At 56.1% G+C, this 19,994-nt stretch overlaps 1 protein-coding gene across 4 annotated transcripts in view; it reads right to left on the bottom strand.

The window, feature by feature from the left end:
• Positions 1–854: 854 nt before the first annotated feature.
• The window catches only part of GSG1L (GSG1 like), a 164,834-nt gene continuing 145,694 nt past the window's right edge, over positions 855–19,994 (bottom strand). For all 4 annotated transcript variants that reach the window (XM_077760287.1, XM_077760288.1, XM_077760286.1 and 1 more), the window contains 2 exons: positions 12,796–12,866; positions 855–1,458 (listed from right to left, as the gene is read on the bottom strand). In XM_077760287.1, the coding sequence (XP_077616413.1) occupies positions 1,361–1,458; positions 12,796–12,866 (169 nt within the window). In that variant the 3' untranslated portion in view covers positions 855–1,360. The remainder of the gene's footprint in view (positions 1,459–12,795; positions 12,867–19,994) is intronic.

The raw sequence follows: 19,994 nt of genomic DNA, 5'->3' as shown, positions 1-19,994 counted from the left end.
GGGGCACAATGAACTGTATCATTGGATTGATGGATACAAGGATGGTTAAATAATGAGGATGGGTCCTACACGAAAGGAAGATGGATGAATGTTTGATGCAAGGAAGGATGACAACTGATAGATGGATGATGGATGGATGGATGGATGGATGGATGGATGGATAGACAGAAGGATGGACAGATGATGGATGATGGATGGATGGATGGATGGATGGATAGAAGGATGGACAGATGATGGATGACAGATGGATGGATGGATGGATGGATGGATGGATGGGTGGGTGGATGATGGATGGATGACAGATAGTAGATGAATGATGAATGAATGATGGGTGGATGGAAGAGTGCAGAACATTCTCTACTTGGGGGAAAGCTCTAGAAATCCTTCTGGGAAGGGATGAGGCTCTGGTTCAGACCCCAATTTTGCCATTTGTTAGCTCTGTGGTCTTGGGCAAGTTACTTGATCTCTGTGACCCTAAGTTCCCTCATCTTTATAATAGGGATGTTTTCTTAGGCATCTGAGCCCTAGGACTTGATGTAAAGGTAGTCTAGACAGGGTAAGGGGTCCCTATGGGGTCAGGGCAGCTTAGGGCCTGGACTTGAGGGCCTGTCTCCCAAATTTCCTACCTGCCTGACCCCCCCACCTCGCCCCCCCCCCGGAATCCACCCTGACCCAACCCCCTAGACCCAGCCTCCGCTTTGGGCTCCCCCCTTCCCAAACCTCAGTGTCTGGCCCTGACCCCAGCACACTCAGGCTACCTCACCTTCGGGTTCCTTGAGGACCCGCTAGGGTGGGGCCCTGGGGGGGGGGGGCAGCCACAGCCCAGAGAGCAACTGGCCTCCACACACAGCAAGGAAACAGGTTCAACAAGCATTTATTGTGGCCCTGCCATGTGCCTGCTGTGTGACCCCCCTGCGGACCCAGCGCCAGGAGGCCCCACCCGCTCCCTGCCTCGTGCGGGGCTTCCCATCGCCCAGCACCTCCTGAACTTCCTGGCCGGCTCTCAGTGGCCGATGACCTTGACTTTCCTGGCATCCCAGCTGCAGAGCCGATGACCTTGACTTTCCTGGCACCCCAGCTGCACCAAACAGGGCACCGCCTGTGACGGCAGCAAGAGTCAGGAGCTGCTGTCCCAAAGTTGCCGTGTGCGGCCCTGCGCATTCCCTGGGGCCACCCCGGCTCGACTTCCAGGGCCCTGAGTCCCAGACAGCGGCGGGAAGGGTAGGCCTGCGTCTCCCACACAGGCTGGCGGAGTTCACAGCACACGGGCCAGGTCTCCAGGAGCGCCGGGCCAGTGGTCCTCTGGCAAGGGGCCGGTTCCGACGACAGCCTGAGGTCTGGGAGCCAGGCTGGGTCTCGGTCACACCCAGTGCCCCAGGACCCAGCACTGACGGTTCAGCTCTGGCATCTCGTGCGTGGAGCTCCGTGGCCAGGAATCTCCCATGTGCGGGTGGTGTCCTGCCGAGAGATGGGGTGGTCAGTGCGGATGGCGCCTCCCTCCGCGCCCACGCCCGCTGCCCACCGTCCTCGCCAGCCCCGCANCATCCGCTAACTCGCCACCATGCACCCATCCGCCAATGCTCCACCCCCCACCCCTGCCCCCCACTTGCCCAGCCATCCTGTAACCACCTCTGCACCGACCCGTGTGTCCCCCGGCCCGTCAGGCCTCCCTGAGCTACACCGTGTGGGAGGGTTAGGAGAACAAGAGTCCATGAGTCCGCGCTGAGGGCGGGGCCACGACTGTGAGCAGCTTCCTGGGCCAGGCGGCTGGCAGAGACCCCCCCCTCCCCCCCCACTGCCCCCTGTGGCCCAGGACAGCAGAAGGGCTGGGACGAGCTCTGGGTTTCCCTGGATGCCCGGACACTCGCCCCTGTCTTCACTCAAGAGCCTCCCAAAGGTCTTCCAATGCGCCAGGCTCATCCCCGTCCCCGCCCCGCTGCCTGCTAAGATGTCCTTGTACCCACTGTGCACCGACACCCCCACCCTGGGTCCAGCTGCGTCCCCCTCCTACAGGGACCCTCGGGTGTTTCGCTCACTTCGGAGCACCCACGCCAAGCAGCACTCGGCGGCTTTGCCCCCAGCAGACGGTGAGCTGAGAACCATGACAGCCAGAGGAAAACGGAGGGGGGAGAGACCACCTCGGTGGACGGGCCGCAGAGAAAACCAACAGCGACCGAGCGTTCAGCTCTACGCTACTCGATTCCAGCCTCACAAGCCTGTGAGGTGGCTACCACCCATTTTACAGAGGAGGGAACTGAGGCTCAGCAAGGATAAGCAGCTGTCTCACCATTCACGGCTACGGTAGGGCCGGATGGAATCAAACTTCTGCATCAAAGACGTTTGCTCCGTGTTCTGTCCCACTCGGAGCGCTCACGGATGCTCAGATGGTCTTGTCATCCTTCAGGGGCGGACAGGCCCTTGGTCGCGAGCCCCCCTGAGGTGGGAATTCCTGCCGAAGCCAAGCTCCTGCTTGCACACCTCTAAAGACTGGCAGCTCATTACCCTTCCGGTACCGCCAAAGCAGCTCGATTGGGAGAGTCTTCCTCATGACAGAGGCCAGGAGGCAACAGGCAAATGTGGGGATAGCTGTGCCCATTAGGGGCTGGGGGTGGGGGGTTTGGGGGCCTTTATTTATTTTTTTTTTTGCTTTGACTCTTTGTTTTTAATATTCTTTAATGCTACTGCTTTGCTAATTTTACTGTATTTTAAAAAGGGTGTGAAACATTTGGCAAACATTCTGGAACCGTTTGGCCTCAGGAAAAACATTTGTTTTGGCCCCACTCACCGAAATAGTTGCATTCTTTGGAAGCGAATGCTGCCAAGATTATAGGTGTTTGGATTTTTTTCTCAAATCTAGAAGCAAATATTTGATGTGCCGAAAGGTTTGATTGTTTTTCTAAATGAATATTTAAAAGTGATCGTGGCGGCTCTTACCGTTGCCAACAGGCAGAACCCTGGAGAATTTGTTGGAACAGAGAGGAAGTGATCGTGCGTTCCGAAGAAAAGAAAGGCCATGATCCCTATCCTTTCTTGAGTTAAAATCAGGCTCCTTGTCCCCTGGATCCAGAGGCCAGATCACTGAGGACTGTGGCCCTCCTTTCCTCTTCAGCCTCCCCGGAGGGGCTGGGGGCCCAGAGTCATTTACAGTGGAGGGCAGGGGGCTCTGGCCTCGCCATGCCTGAGGAGATCCCCTCCCCCCAACACCAGACCACCACGACCTTCTCTTCCCTTCTCTCAGTCCTTTTACTTTTGGGCTAATCATCAGCCACTGGGGGGTGGGGGGTAGGGAAAGCACCTTATGCTGTAGATTGGAGAATCCCACCTCACAATGTCTACGCGGTCCAATCAGATGACACAAATGGGTGAAACAGCCAGAAGGAGCCCTTCTTCAGCTCCGGCCGACTGTTGCCATAGAGAATGAGGGGGTGGGGGGCTCAACTTTTCCAAAAAGTTTAGAGACCATGAAAAATCAGAATTTCGCAATAAAAGCTCCTGGCTTTAAATAATGACAACGGAGGCTTTCAAAACCACAAAAGTCCAGCATCTCTCAGGCTGGACTCAGGCCCCGTGCATAGGAGGCCATTTCTGACCTCTGTTTCCCCACCTGTATCTCTGTCCCAGGACTCTGCACCGTGGCTTTGCACATTCTGGTCCCTTGGCCCCGGGGCCCTTCCCTGTTGGTCTCTGGCTGCCGAGTGCCCAGCTTGTCTCTCAAAGGCTCCCCCCCCCGGAAGGATCCCATGACCATGACCTGACAGGCACAGACCTCGCTCGCTCCGCTGTGACCCCCACAACACGCTGCAGATCTCTCCTCCCTTCTTGGGCTTGTCACTCTGTGTTAATGAGGTTGTCCCAGCTGACCGGGGACCGGGGTTACCTTCACCCTGGAGTCTTTGGCTCCCAGCACCTGGCCAGGCACAGAGTTTGTCCTCGACTGATTTTTTATAACAAAGGAAGAAACCATGCAGGAGAAGGATGAAGTGATTCTTAAGCTCGGAGAAAGAGCTTTGCCTGCCCTTCCTATTCTGAGAGTCTGTCCATTCAGAGAGGCTCTTTGGTGAGTCTCTCCTTTTTTGGACCCAGGCTTAGGGGGAAAAATATACTTGCGGTCTGGCAGTCAAAGGTTCAAATCCATCGGGCGACTGGATGGCTCAGTCAGTTGAGCACCCGACCCTTGATTTTAGCTCAGGTCACGATCTCACGGCTGTGAGACTGAGCTCCACATCAGGCTTTGCACTGAGCGTGGAGCCTGCTTGAGATTCTCTCTCTCCCCTCTCTCCATCCCTCCCCCACTTGATGTATACTCTCTCTCTCTCTCTCTCTCTCCAAATAAATATTTTTTTAAATCCAAATCCAGGCTCCCCTGCTTACAAGCTGTATCTGCTTTTTTTTCCCTTCAAGCTGCATGACTTTTGACAAGTGCCTTCTCTTCTCTGAGCCTGCAATGAATGTATGTTACAAAGGGGTCAGCAGGCCCAGCAGGCCCCTTTGCTAGAAGTCCTTCATTATCTGACTTCAGACAGATGTGGAAATAAGTGGAAATAGCAAAATACCAGTGCTAGAGGGGGGCTGGGTTCAACCACCTCTCTTCACAGATGGGGGAGCCAAGGCCCCATGGAGGGAAGAGATCTGTCCAAGGTGCCACTCAGCAGAGTGTTTAAAACAGCAGCAAGTACTGTGTTTTAAATTCCCTTGGAAGCTCCCAGGCTTAGCCGAGTATTTGGCCCAGATGGACATGAACATATTTGATGTCCTATCTCTTCAGTCCTAACTTCCCCATCATTCAGCAGAAAATCGTTGTCACGAACTCCCTCAAGGCACCTAGATCCCAGGGGATCAGCTCTTAGCTCTGCTGAATTGTGTGCAATCGCATCCTCTGGTCTGGAATGGATTCATTGAGTTGGAAGGGCCTTTTAAAGCCAAGAATGCCAGGGCCACCACAAATGTGTCATAGGGGAAGGGGGGGGCACTTACAGGTGATGTAACTTGTCCAAGCGCTCTGAAGCTGGTAAAGGAATTGATGACGGTGGACAAGTAGCTGGGATTGGTGTTTCTGACCCCACAGCAGCCCACCCCAGCCGGGAAGNCTCCATTTGCACTCTCCAAGGTGCTGAAAGCCTCTCTTCAAGACTCATGGGTCCACCCAGAGCCTAACCTTGAATCTTTTCCTCTAGAAAGAGATGGGAGTGATGGAGAAATGAATCAAGGTTGGCACTGAGTGAGGTGTCTGGCTTTGGGGACCCTTCAGCTAGTGACACCATCATCCCTTTTCCATTCCTAAAATGTCACCACCTTGGCGAAGGAACCATGACTGCCTCTCCAAGCCAACCCTGCTCCATAAATCTGTACCCTGAGGGCACTTCAGAGACTCTGGCATATTTGGTGATATCCATTTACTTGATTCCTCCCAGTTCCCCCACCGAGGCTCTATGTGACATGAGGACACAGACTAGCTCTGCCGTTCCTCATTGCTGCGTCCCCAGCACTAGCCCAATTCCAGGGATAGGGTTGATAATGCAGATCTGGGAAGAAGAGCAGGTGTGTGTGAGATCCATGTAGAGGCAAGGCTGGGTTTTGTCTACTTTGGGGCAGCCTGTCTTAGGAGATCAAATTGGGGCCCCATCCTTGTGCTTGCTGGAGTCCATCTTTTTTTTTTTTTTATATAAAGGTATTTTTTTCTTTGCTTATTAATTTATTTTGAGAGACAGAGAGCATGTGCAGAAGTGGGAGAGGGGCAGAGAGAGGGAGAGAGAGAATCCCAAGCATTTGAACCCACGAACAGTGAGATCATGACCTGAGCCAAAATCAAGAGTTGGGTGCTTAATCGAATGAACCACCTCGGTGTCCCTGGAGTCCATCTTCTGGGGACCCCCTGTGCCCCACGTTTCCTGGGCCATCACATTCTCTTCATCTGTCTACCACACGTGGGATCAGGCTGAATCCACTTAACCTGCCCCTTCTCCCAGGACCACTGACTCCTTCATTTTCTTATGAACATGCATTGGGCACTGGCCAACTTCCGTGCGGGGTGCTGGATCTGCAGACCTGAGTGAGACATCTACCCGTGCTAGTGAGGGAGACAGACACACACCTGAGGAAATGACAAGGGCACCCATGTCTACAGCTCTTATAGCGTGGAGGGACCCATTCGCTGTGCCTCACGTACTCTGGCCCATTGAATCCTCTGAAATATGAGTGAGGTGCCATTACTATGCCCGTTTTACGGATGAAGAAAGTGAGGCCCAGACAGGCTAAGTCATTTGTCCAAAGTCTCACTGCTGGATTTCAACCCAGGCAGCCTCCAAAGGCCGAGCCTGTAACCACCATAAAATCCCACCTTACAGACCTGAGCCTCAGGGCAGGAAAATGCAGAGATGAACTTGACCCCTCTCTGGCAGGGGGTGAAGAGGGGGCTGGCTGCCATCCCCAGACATATGAACCAGGCATTTGAAACGTGAAGCTCACAGTTCCCCTGGTAGGGCTTGTTTTTTGCCAAGCAGAGGAAGGGAGCCCGTCTTTTCAGGCAGAAGGAACAGAGTGTGAAATAGGTTCTTGGCAGGTAAACGAGGCTTTCAGGAGGTGCGAAGAACCTAGCAGTGCTGGTGGCGAGCAAGGAGGTCTGTGTGGCTGGAAAGCAGGGTGTACACAGCCGGTGGGGTGAGGTGTGGAGGGCTGGGGTTGCCAGAGGGTAAGAGACCCGGCAGCGCCCCCTCAGAGGGGTAGAGTGGAAACACTTACCTGGTGTGGACTCCTCGGCCTTGCCCCAAACCAAGGAAGTGGAGTCTGCAGGGACTTCTGTATCTTAACAACAGCCCCCAGTGTTTTGTAGGATCAGGCACCCGAGAGGGACGCTGCTCTGGGCAGAAACCGTCACGGAGAGAAACAAAGGCACGGCAAGTCACCCAGCTTTGTGACTCAGGACAAATGACTTTGTTGCTCAGAACCCAAGTATCTTTCTCCATAAAATGGAAATACTCATCAGAGCAACTACTGGACCAAGTGAGCAGAATCCCTGGCTGGAAGCGTGCTGATGGCCGGCTATGGGCTAGGCACACAGATGCCCCGTCCCCGTGAAACTTCTGTTCTAGTGGGGAGACCGTTAGCAAAGAAGGAATCTGAGAGGGATGGATGGCTAAGAAACAAAGCGGGGATGGGATGGGGGGTGAGAGGGCCTCCTTGGGAATGTGGCGGGGGGGGTGTTGGCATGGGCCTGACACCCACCGGGGGAGCCCGTACAGGAGGCTTGGAGCTAGGAGGAGATGGGGGGGGCGGGGAACAGGATCAAAACTGTTTCTTAGGAGGATGGATTGGGGAGGGCCTGGCCCTAGAAGCGGCTGCTTCCACCCAGAAGCCAGTGAAGAGCCCAAGCAGGTGACAGAAATGCGAACTCGCCCCTGGCCACAGCTTCAGAGGGACAAGTGTCGGCTCCGGGCCGAGGGCTGCTCAGAGTCTGGCCCACAGAGCAGCTTGAGGCAGTATCACTCGGGACCTGCTGGGAATGCAGACTCCCAAGCCCCGTCCAGCCCTCTTGAGCCAGAAACTCAGAGGTGGGGTCCAGCAATGTGCATTTTAAGGAGCACCCCCCCCGCCCGCTGGCCTGGATCTCTCAGCCCCCAGTGCCACGGTCTCAGATGTCCCCAAGCTGCACATCTGTCTGGTGCCCAGCAACTTGGCATCGCTATTTATTTCAGAAATATTGTCTGTTTCCATTTTAATAAAGGAAGCAGACGAGCGGTACTCTGTTGGATTTGATTTTGATCTAATAAAAATGCCAAGCAGCTCAGGACCCAGGAAAGTCTTCGCTGAAATTCCCTCTGCTATTTTGAGGGCAGGAACGGCAGAGACCCATCGAGATGGAATTCCCAGAAGCCACCTCTGCACCCGGCAAGTGACAGCCTCTTGCCCAGCACAGCCCGGCCTTACAGACACACCTGGCAAAATCAAAAGCTTGTCTCGGGCATTGAACTTGACAGCTGCAATCAGCTGCAAACCCCAGTTGCCCCTGAAAGGAAGATGCAGACACCTGGACCATATGGCAACGTCGCCTCCATCAAATGTCACATCTGATGTGCTCCCGAGCTAGCTGGTGGCACTGCAAAGCCCCAAAGGCAAGTTTCAAAAGCAAATGCTTTCCTCGGGAAAAGGAAAGTGTGGCAGAATCCATATCACGGTCGCCCAAGGAAAAAAATTGCGACTTCTGGAGCAGTTATGATCATCAGAAGTTCATGGGGCGGTTTACAGTGAAGTGGTAGCTTGAGTGGGAACCGGTGGGAGAAACCTGGAGCCAGGAATGAGCACCTGCTGTGTGCAACTCACTGCTCTAGGCTCTCAGAAAGCCGGTGCAAGCAAAATGAGACAGGGAGCGGGGGCCTGTTCCCTGGAACCTGGTTGGGAGAGACAACCAAACAAAAACCAAGCACGTAAACATAAAAAGATGAGTTCAGAGAGAGACAGGTGCAACGAAGAACAGAAAACAGGGTGCTACGAGGGCCACAGGAAGCTTCTCCAAGGTAGTGGTCTTTTGACTGAGCAGTCAAGGTGAGACAAAGGGAGCCATGCAACGATTTAGAGGGAGAGCATTCCAGGCAAAGCGAGTGGCAAGTGCAAAGGCCCCATGAGAGGGATGGTTTGCATGATCTAGAAAGAGAGAGGCTGGGGGCTGGGGCAGAACGAGGAAGGGGAGAGTGGGAGGTGAGGGTGGAGGCTTGGGGGCCGGAGCAGGTATGGCTCTGTACCCAGAGGAAGGGGGAAGATGGACCTCCGGGCCGGGTTGTATCCCCCAGGGGACCAGAGATCCCAGCAAGTCGGGTGCCTTTCAGCATCTCACTTTTTCCATGCCCCCTGGGAGAGCCATCACCCCTCCTTGCCAGGGCCGTGAAGTGCTGAGCAGAGACCTGCACACACTAAGCCTTTAATAATGTCGGCTCGCTGACATCCCTCCTCCACCGTTCCTCCCGCCCGCAAGCCAGCCCGCCACAAAATCAGAGCAGCTGTTCGGTGCAGAAATATTGCAAAACTCGACCAGGCATTTCCAAAATATTTTCTTGGCCAAAACCCCACTAGCAGCTAAGAGGCTGTATTCTGGAGACGGCGTTGTCTCCCCAGACGGCCTGATCAGGCTGCCTTTCTAGCCCGCGAGGTCTGCAAGGATCAAGTCCATGTGTGGCAGGGGCCCCGCCTCCCTGTACCCCACCCGGAGTCTGCAGCTGGGTGCGCCCAGCCCGGGAGCCACCCCCTGACCTGTGGCAGCTCATCTGGCCCCAGACAGGCTGGGTGCAAATCCCAGCTCTGCTGCTGCTGGGCCTCACTTTCCCTGCCTGTAAAATGGGATAGCGTTTAGGATCAAATAAGTGGATAGATGTCAAGTTCTCAGAACATACACCAGGGTGAAAGAGTACCAGCAGACCTGGTAGCACCGAGTTCACCTTGTCGGCCATGTTTGTACCCTGGCCTAGGACCCGGTAGAGCTGTAGGATTCTACCAAGTTGGCCCACTCCCGGCCAAGCGTCCCCTCCGTGGCCTGCACCTCTCCCCGACCCTGAGCCGGAGGACGCACCACGCCTCCGCTGACACAGCGCCCGCGCTGAGCCCACTTCAGCTCTGGCCACACAACACGGCCTTGCTTGGGAGTTCCGCAGTCCAGAACACACCTCATTCACCGCCGTGTTCCAGAGCCCAGCATGGGCCCAGCCCAGAGGAGCAGCTTTCCCACTAAAGATGTGCTGAATAAGCGAATGAATAAGTGATTTTCATGGGGCCACAGCAGCACCCACCAGAGGGTAATTAAAGTGACCAAAGCCAAGTCCCCCTCTGACGGCAGATGGGGTCTTTTCCTTCCCGGCTTTACTGGAGTGGAGTCCTCAGTGCCCCTGCTGGCCCCTGGTGAAAGGCACCCCTGGCGGAGGTGCTGGGGGATCTGAGGAGCGTGGATTTGGCAAACCTCCGGGGGCCCCTGACAACCCTCCCAAGTCCCTTCCCCACCGCCTTCCATGGCTCCTCTGCCCCCAGGGTGTCAGCATCTGGCTGCTTCGCTGTTCCTCCCCACCCCTAGAGGATCTCATCGTGCTTCAACTACCTCCCTTCCTACCCTACAAGACCCCTCAACCCCACACAGACCGCACCCCATGGCCACGCCAACCTTACAAGACTCCTCAGCCCCACACAGACTGCACCCCATGGCCGTGCCAACCTGTCGTCTCCATACCCATCAGTCAGGGACACCAGGCCCTTGATTGCTGGGGCAAACTTCTGCACCCAACTGCCCCGCCCCTCGCCTCCAATCACACAAGCTAATGCTATGGGCACCCCCGTGGCGGGGCAGGCTGCTGACCTCCAAGTGTGCCAGGGCTCGCCCACAGAACCCAGGGGAACGTGTGTGCCGTGCCCCACCCCCAGCAGCCCTCAATGCCTGAGGGGATCTGCTGACGTGCCTGGAGCCATCATTTGAACACGTGTGCCCTGCGCTGGCTGCCCGTGTCCCCTGGCGGGGCTCAGGGCGGTCCCCTCCACAATGGGTCCTTTCCGGACACCTGCCTCTCCCCACTCAGGCTGCCTTCCCCCCTTCCTACTGGGATCTCGCTGCGGAACCCTGATCTCTCGATCTGCTTCTGGGAGAACCCAAATGAAGACATTCTGACAATTCTTCTGGCAGAGAGTTCTTGAACCCACCCACTTTTGTCTTCACTGCCGAAGGTCAGGCCGCCATCATCTCCCCCGGCTGCTCTCCCGGGTGTGGCCACACTGGCCTCTAGTCCTGGCTCTTCCTGTGCTGGGGGCGCTGTACCTGCGAGGCTCTGCCTGGAAGACCTTCACCTGGTTGGCTCCCCCTCACTCCTCAGGCTCCCCAGCTCCTTCCGAGCCCTGGTCTGGGCCTGAGACCGTCTTGTTAGTTCCCGAGTCCCTTCCTACTTTCTCTCTCCCCCTAGACGGTGGGGCCTCCGTCTGCTCTTGCTCATGGCTGTGTCTCCCAGGGAATGAAAGATGGATTTAGCAATTGCACGTGATGCTTCTCTCGTGAGGAAAACACTGCTTGGGAGATGAAGGGGGTGCCGGGGCAGGGGTAAGGGCTGTGGGAGCAGGTCTGGGGGTGGAGGGCTTCCGTAGCTCCCCCCACCCTGGGTGTCCTCGTTCTTAATTCCGGGGCTTGCTTTTAGAGCCAGATTGGGTCCCCTCCATTCTTTCTTCATTCTGGGGCTTCAAGGATTGGCCTTTCCTGCCCCCAAGACAAGCCCCATGGCTTCTTTCCACCCAGAGTTTCCTACCCATTGGGCAGGGAGCCCAGGGAGGGCCAGGCGCAAACAGGAGCCGATGGCGCTTGCACACAGCCAGGGTTCTCAGCCTTTGTCCCTACTATGTGCTTCCTGAGCCCGTCAGAGGGATGTCTGCACCCCTCTTTTATCCCTCAGGGGGGCCCTCCCCAGCTCCCTCCATGCCCTGGTTCCTGACCCCTTCCTCCAGGAAGCCCTCCACCCCAGCACAGACACCAGGCCTGCGATCTCAGCACGTGAGCCCAGGGCCTACCGCCGCGCCACCCCTCGTTCCTCAGGCGCGTCACTGGCGCTCTGGCCCCCTCCCTGGGCCAGCACGTCCTTCGGAAGCCTCTTCCCCCAGAGTGAAGACCAGACCTCTCCTCTTTCCCTCCCAGGCCACTCCCTCCCTCCAAGCTGAGCCATTTCGCCTTCAGTTCCCCCGGATTTGAGGTCAGACAGACCTGAGTGTAAGCCTCCACATTCTAGATTCAAGTCTCCCCCAAGCAGATGGTGAGGTCGGGGCTGGAGTGCGGGTGATGTTAAGGAGGTGCAGGGAAACTGGGTGGTCAGAGGGAAGGCGGCCAGCCCCGGGAGGGCTGCGAAGCCCACGACACGGGTCTGGAATTGTACAAGGGACCAGGCCAAACACAGGCCTGGGACGAGCCCACTCGGGGCAAGGGAGCTCCCCCGGCACCACCCCCCTTCTGGCAATCGCAGGTGGCACAGAGATGCAGATATGGCAGCTGGAAGGCTCCGGAGCTTCCTAAAAGCCCTGAGAGATATGGGCAGGCATGGACGGCATCTGCTCCAACCACTGCCACAAGCAGCCAAGCTGTGTGACCTTGAGTGAGCTACTCCACCTCTCTGAGCCTTAATTTCCTCATCTGCAGAATGTGGCTAGTACTCCCAGCTGTAGGGGCTGGGGGTCAGCAAGCATATGAGACCAGGCATGAAAGGTGGGCGGGGGGGAGAGGTGGGCGTTCGGCAGGCTTAGCCGAGATGCTGCCGTTTTAACTTTCATCTCATGTTGGCTCTTTCTTTTTCCATCCGGAACAAGGCCCTTTCTCTCCTTTCACCTCCCTTTGCTTTCTGGTTCAGACATTTGTTTTCCTAACAGGTGTCCTAGATCCTGTCCATGGCGTCCCCCACAGCGAGGTAGATGACGACAGTGCATTCCAGGCCACCAGGCGTCTCCAAATCTTGCCCTCTGTCACCTCCCTGACTTGGCTAGTTCGAGCCCAGAGTTGCCTCCCCTCCCAGCCAACCCAGCCTGGACCCGAGCTGCGGCTCGCCTGCCTGCCCTGAGGTACCCAGTGTCCCTCTCGCTTTCCCAGCAGCCCACTCCCATTGTGAGGTGGCCACGGCCGCTACATGCAGAGGACTTGCTACATGCCCAGGTGTTGGGCCTCAGTTTCCCCATCTGCGGTGTGTCTGCGGGAGCGAGCAGGGGTGCAGGGAGAGGTTGGCCTGGCTCATCTCCGGGGTCCCCTCTTCGCAGACGGCCCCCAGATCTGCAGCGCAAGCTCCCGCTGATGAGGCCACTTACGGGCAGGGTGTCTCCCATGGCGACAGTCTAAGTGAAGGTCTTCCTCCTCAAGCCCATCTCCCTTCTCGATCCTGGAAAGAAAAGGACCCAAAAGCCTGTGTGAGGAAGAGTGAGCTGAGCTGGCAGAGACCCAGGACCTGAGCACAAGCACTTTCCCCCTGAGAGCGACTGTGCAAAGTAACTCTGCCCCACCACTGCCCCATGGGAGTCTTCCGGCAACCCGGTTACATGGGCGTCGTTATCTCTGCGCTGTTGATGGGGAAACTGAGGCACTGGATGCCAATGAGACCAGTTAAGCGCCACAGAGCTAATAAGTCAGAGGCAGAGCAGGGACGCCAACCCACATGTTCTCACAAAAAGATGCTCCATTGTGCGCCAACGGTATATGACAAAAGACCGTGCACAGTTTGATTTAAAAATTATACACCGGTACGCACACAAGTTATTTGGCAGAATCCGTACCAAAAGGCCAATGGTAACTAACCCTGGATAATGAGAATACAGGGATTAAATCCAGAACCTTTTTGCTTCCATTTTCTGGTTTGGGACCAACAAACTCCTATTAGCTGTGTCACTCTTCTTAACTAAATGAAAGCACTTCCTCCAGGTGTTTCTACGCACAAAGCCCCGGCCTTCTGAGTTCTGGCAGAGGAGGTTCAATAGGGGGCTCCTTCCCACTGCCATGCGTGGCTTCCTTCTCCTCTGCAGTCACTGCAGCTCCAGATGTGGCTGGCACTGCCATGTCAGCGATGCTGCACATGGAGCAGAGGCTGGCAAGGGTCTGGTGGGGACAGCAGTGCAGCTGCACCCTCCCCCCCACCCCAGCTCCGACCGGGCCTGCGACTGGGCAGGGCCGTGCTCCCACATGGCACTTGCCCCTTTGTAACCCAGATAAATGGCAGAGCTCCACGTGGTCTGGTCCGGGTGGGCATCACCTTTCCAGGAGCGCAGTCTGGCCCCCAGAAGCAGAAACGGTTCCAGCCATCATGGTGATTCTCATCTGTGGCCGGACGTGCTGGCACTGATACCCTCGTTTGTCTCATGCAGGGACGGGGCGGTCCTCTCCCAGGCAAATGCCCCACCCCTGTTTTCAGACTCCTCCTAGCGCCTCATGTCTAGTTGCCCAGTGTGTCCAGAAGGGTGGGGCTGGAGCAGGTGACACGGGAAGGTGATGGATGACCTGCAAGCAATGCCAAACGCCCAGCAGAAGGGACAGGAATACTCAGGCACTGATTATTTTGGTTCCCTCAGACTGCTCATTCATTCATTCATTCATTCATCCAACAGGAATTTCCGGAGGACCTGCTCTGTATAACCTATGCCAGACGCTGGGTCCACCACAGAAATGTCCAACTCATTTCACAGTCTCTGCCCTCCGTAAGCCTCTGATAGGGTAGGAAGGCAGCCTGCACACGAGTCAGAAAATGACAAGCACTGGGGCACCTGGTGACTCAGTCAGTTAAGCATCTGACTTCAGCTCAGGTCATGATCTCACGCTCTGGGTTCAAGCCCCACATCAGGCTCTGTGCTGACAGCTCAGAGCCTGGAGCCTGCTTCGGATTCTGTCTCCCTCGTTCTCTGCCCCTCCCCCACTCACGCTCTGTCTCTCTCTGTCTCAAAAATAAATAAACATTAAAAAGAAAGAGAAGAAAATGACAAATGTTGTATATGCCACCCAACGTTGCCCGCTGTACCGAGGGGCTAGGCCTATGCTTCCCAGGGAGCAACCTCTGGACACATTTTTTTTGTTTTTTGTTTTTTAACAAATATTTTCTGTGGCCTGGGTGGTTACAAACACCAGAACAAAGCCGTAAGTGTTGAAGTTATAGGAAGGCAGGTATCCTATAGATCGTCCATGCTATGAGAAGGTTCTGCACAAGGAAAAATGTCCTTCTTTCTTCTTCTTCTTCTTTTTTTTTTTTTTTTGCATCCCTTAGTAGAAGCATCTTTTTTATTTTCCTGGTAGTACAGGCCGATTCAAAAAACAACAATACAACAACTCCCACTCAAAAGTTTCCCTATACTGACACCTCCATGTAACAGGATCACGGTTAGGAGTTTAGTGTTTCTCTTTTCAGAACTAAACATTTTTTTAACATATATAGTCTCAAGTGAAACATGCTTTTGTAACCTGGTTTTTTCTTACCCACAATTTCTGACACCTTTCCATGTCAGTACACATAAATCTCACTCGTCATTTTCCTCGTATCGTTTGTGGAAGAATAGTTAACATTCAGTCCCCTACTGACAGACATCTCGGGGTTCTCCAGTTTCTCGCGCTTCTAATGCTGCAGGTGTATTGGGCAAGATGCTAAGTCCCCCGTCCTCAGAGGTAATCAAGGCTAGATTATCACCACTCGTGAAACCGAAAACACTGAACAGAGGCTGGACCACGCAGCTGAGCCCATCCCTGTCCTGGAGGGCCATCTGCCTGGCCATGTCCAGTGACTCTGGGTCAACAGATGCCTGCCCTGTCCTGTAATGGGCCTCAAACATCCTCCTGCATTTCACAGCCTTAACCTTGAACCCATTGCTCGATCTACCCCAGGCTCCTAGTTCTCATGGCTTCTTATGTTCTGAGATCATTCTTCTCCAGACCTCATGCTCAGCACCTTCTTGGGCACTGCTGAGACCCTTCAGCCCTGGGGAGAAGGGTCAGTGAGCAAAGGGGCTGGTGTTTAAGGAGAGAACCAGCCCCACCTGGCATGGCCCCTCCCCTCCCTGGTCACCCAAACCACGAGGCCAAGGAGCCCAAGTGCAGTAGCTAACGTATCAAAGAGCACCTCCCAATTAGTGAGCATTTGCTGGGGCCAGGTCTTGTGCTGGGCTTGGAGGCCACAGGTGCGGCTCAGGGGGGCCTCTGTCCTTGAGAACCTCACGCCTGCTGCACACATAAACAAACAATCGTAACTTAATGTGTCAAGTGCTGGGCTGGAGAATGTTAATTCAGAGGGTTGACAGCGTGCACAACTGCCTAGACCGGGTGTTGGCAAACTTCTCCTATAAAGGTCTCGATACTAAATACGTGAGGCTTTTTTGGTCATACGGCCTCTGTCCCAGCCACTCAGCTGCCCCTGGGGTTCGTAAGCGGCCGCAGAGAATGTGTAAACCGATGGGTGTGTTGTTTAGTTCCTTCACAGCAGGTGGTGGGCCAGATCTGGCTCCCTGGAGACAGTGTGCTCAGCCCGGGGCCTATTCTCCCGCTCACGTTACCCGGGAGGTTTAAACCACCAGGCGGCACTAACGCGCAGCCAGGGCCGAGAACTGCCTGTCGGGACCAGCAGAGGCTGCGCCAAGGGAGCCTGCACCCGACCTGACCTTGGAGCCGCAAGATGGAGGCCAGGGGACCTGCTCACTTCTCAGACAGGGAGCTGGACGCACCGTGCGGCCGTTCTGGAAAGAGCTGGCTTCCTGGAAGCCCCAATGCAGCCCTGTCTACCTGAGTCATCAGTGAAAGTAACAGGCTGCAGGCCCTCATGAGGGGCTACGGCCTGGCCATGGTTATGGGAAGGGCCGATGACCCTCCCGGAGCCCCCCAGTGCTTCCCAGCAGGAAACACGTGAGGACAAGGGGATGCTTTGGGCACAGCTGAGCCCTGGGCCCCGCAGTGAGGAAGGATCGTGGCTGACGGCAGCCCTGGTCTCGTGTGGCTCACCTGAATCCTATGGTCTGGAAGTTTCTATGTGGCAATGGGCACACGGCAGTAAACTTGACAGTAAGGACAGCACGTTGTCCCGCTGGTGGCTGCGAAGCCCGGAGCCCGGCACCCAATGCAGAGCAAGGACTCCAAACAGGTTCACCACCACTATTCCTAAACTTGCTTAATCGTTCTTCCCCGGTACACGTTGGAGTCCGAGAGAAGAGGACGGAGTCTATCTCATTCCCCACTCGGACGCCTCAGGGTCTAGCGCGGTGCTTGGCACTCGGCATCCCCAGGAATGTTAGCCAGGAGGGAAGGGGGAGGGGAGAGAGAAGGCGTACAGACGGCCCAGGGCCCAAGATCGGCCCATGTGGGGAGCATCCGGGGTGCTCAGCACTGTGTGGAAAGAAAAGGAACAACGGAAAACGGCACCAGGTGACAATTATATTTGACCTGAACTATGGTTTCCTGCAGGAAATATGTGCTTTTGGAAGACAGGCTTTTTATTTTTAATGGTGGTGTGAGAAATTACCCACAAATCCAAGTTGGGGCCTTGATGGGGAAATAGGGGGTGCTGGGATGGAAGCAGTACTCAGAGGGGAGGGGGGGAGGGGCAGTGAACCCACCATGTGCGTCCCTCTGCGGGTACTGGGCGTCTCTTCCGTGACATACTTGAGTCTGGACATGTCTTGATCACCTGTGAGTCTTGATTTCCTCCTCTGGTCAATGGGCACAATAACGTACCTGCCTCTCTAGGCCGCTATGGGATTAACTGCAGGATTCCATACTGTTTAAAGAGAGTTCTTAGCGAGACCGTTATTACTGTGGTCACCGTCACCCTCATGTCCCGGGGCCTTTACGGTCTGTCCCTCTGTGACTCCACCTCATAGCTCCTGATGTGGAAGGATGATATTTTAACATATTCACCATCCCCACCCCCTAGAAAGAGCCACACACCCCTTCCTTCCATCCACCCATCAGTCAGACTGGAGCCACGTGCTGCCTCAGGAAGGGGGTATTTTGGAAGAAGCAAAGGCTTCAAGGCATCAGACATTTCTGGATTCAGAGCAGAGGGGACCCACAGGAGGCGGAGGAGGAAGAGGGGGGAAGGAAGAAGGGGAGGGGAGAAGGGGGACTGGAAGGGGGAGGTGGAGAGAGGAAGGGAGGGNATGGGATAGGAGTGAGAGGGGGAGGGGAGAGGGGGAGGGGGAGGAGCCTTCCACCCAGAAAAGACAGAGTCTTCCCAAAGTGGGGACGAGGAGAGTCAGAGCAGAAGCTGACGGTGCCTGGATGCGGAGGCCAGTGCCCAGTGAGGAGAATGAGCCCCAGGGAAGGGCGGCAGGAACCTCGCACGAGCGCACACCTTTAAGTGCAAGAGGAAGAAACTCTTAAACTGTCCAAGTCTTCATGATTTGGGGTCTGTGTGCAGCCGTTCAAACCTGTATCCCTACCCAAGTCACCACCACCGCCACCATTCGCATCATGCCCATTTTACAGACCTGAAAACTAACGGGGAGGTAGACTAGTGGCTTGCCCCAGGCTTAGTGGTGTGCTGGTAAAGGTTAACCCTGGCCCCCCCAACAGGAGGAAAGCCCTGCTCTGCAGCGCTTGTGACCACTCCCGGCATGGCTGATCTGAAGGCACAAGTGTGACGTCACTGACTGCGGAGCACACTGGCTTCTGCCCCGTGGCTGGCTGGTGGCAGGATACAGGGGTATGGGTCCCCGTATCTGGAGTGTTTCCACCGTGTCCTGCAGAGGCCCCGGCTGGCCGCCTGGGAATCTGTGCCTCACCTGCGTGGTGACGTCCCCGGGGCAAGCGGGCCTGTGGAGCACCCAGCTCTGGGTCTCAGAACTGCCAGCAGAAGTGCAAACAGCTCTGTGGGGTGTGGCCGCCCTGCCACCCAGCCCCCGCCCCTGTGACCCACAGCCCCCAGAATCCAGCTGAGGCTGGGTACTGGCACTTTCTGAGAGAAGAGGTGGATGCCGGTAAGTGACGGAAGCAGAGAGGCTCTGAGGGTTGGAGGGAGCCCTGTGTCCTCAGGAGGCCCCCCAGCACCTGCCTGCTTACTTCCAGAGCCCAACGTGGCCACGGCAGGTCAAGTCACCACAGCTGGGGGCTCCGCCAGGCCTTCCTTCTGCTGTGACAGGGGCCCCAGGGCCTCTCTGGCACAGCCCTTCCAGAATGTTCTCCATCCCCTGTGGTCCTGTCTGTGCCATCTTCAAAGCCGGCCCCTCTCTTGCTGTGCTCCAGGCTGGCTTCTGTTTTCCAAACCAGCAGCCACTTGCAGGTATGGACCAGCAGTCTCTGCGCCCTGCTTCTCAGCCTGTCTGACAAAGGACTGGGGTTCCCCCCTCAATCGTCAATCTACCTTGGACCAATTTTTTAAAAAATAAAATACAATGAAAATGAGTTACTAGAAAATGGAATGGGAAAACCACATACGAAAAGCAAGCTCAGGCGCAACCTCCCTCCCTCCCTCTCTCCCTCCTTCCCTTTAAGAGAGTTTGTGCATGCTTGAGCCGCAGGGACGGGCAGAGAGAGAAAGAGAAAATCCCAAGCAGGGTCTGTGCCATCAGCGTGGAGCCTGACTTGGGGCTCGATCCCACCACCCTGGGATCAGGACCTGAGCCGGAATCAAGAATCAGATGCTCAACCGAATGAGCCGCCCGGGCGCCCCAGGAACCTCCGCTTTCTGTGAAAGCTTCCAAACTTGTGCCTCAGCTCCTGTGCACACGTCACTGTGGATGTTTGCACAAGGGCGCTGTTCCGGGGGCCTCCCTCTATCCACTGGCCACGCTCACCTCCTGCGTCCTGCATGGGCTGCCTCTGCTCTGTCCTCCAGCCCTGTGTTTCCAGAACTTGGTGGTGCCCACCAGTCACCGGAGTAGCTTGTTAAAACGCACAGTCGGGTCCAGCAGGTCTGGGGCGGAGCCCGAGATGTTGCATTCTAGCAGGTTCCCAGGTGAGGCGGATGCTGTTGGCCCTGGATCACACCTGAGGAGCCGGGCTCTGGGCCCTTGGCTTTGGGTGCGTGTGGGGCTCTGCTAAGCTTCGTCCCAGGCGCCCTCTGCATCCTAGGCCGTGGCCCCGCGGCCCCAGGGCCCTCCCCACAGTCCTGGCTACACAAGAGCACCCCGAAGAGCAGGGAGCCGTGCAGGTGGAGCAGGATGGGGCGGGGGGCTAGCCAGCTCCCTCCTGCTTCTCATCTTCTCTCCAGCTGGTACTGAGGAGAAAACGTGGTAGTTCAGGGAGAGGCTGTTCCTTCCAGATGTTCTATCCGCTCCCCTCTGATCGCTTTCCACTTCAAGGGCCCATCTGCGCATTTAGCTTTCCTTTCACGCAGCGTCAGCCGGCCGCCTGATCGTGCAGCCGGGCAAGGGTCCTGCAGTGTTCGCGACGCCACTTCCAATTCCTGGGTGCCACGCTCCTCTCCAGAAGGCACGGTGATGTCAAAGGACCCCAACAAAGAGTGAGGAAACGCAAGGTGTGTCGCTGGCCACGGACACAGCCGACCCAGAGGGCGCTGTGCCTGAACGGGCCTCAGAGGCTAAATATA

This window comes from Crocuta crocuta, unplaced genomic scaffold (genome assembly GCF_008692635.1).
Source record: "Crocuta crocuta isolate KB4526 unplaced genomic scaffold, BGI_CrCroc_1.0 scaffold73, whole genome shotgun sequence".
Taxonomy (NCBI): Eukaryota; Metazoa; Chordata; class Mammalia; order Carnivora; family Hyaenidae; genus Crocuta; species Crocuta crocuta.
Note: the sequence above shows the minus strand (reverse complement) of the source record. Positions and strands in the feature narration are given on the sequence as shown.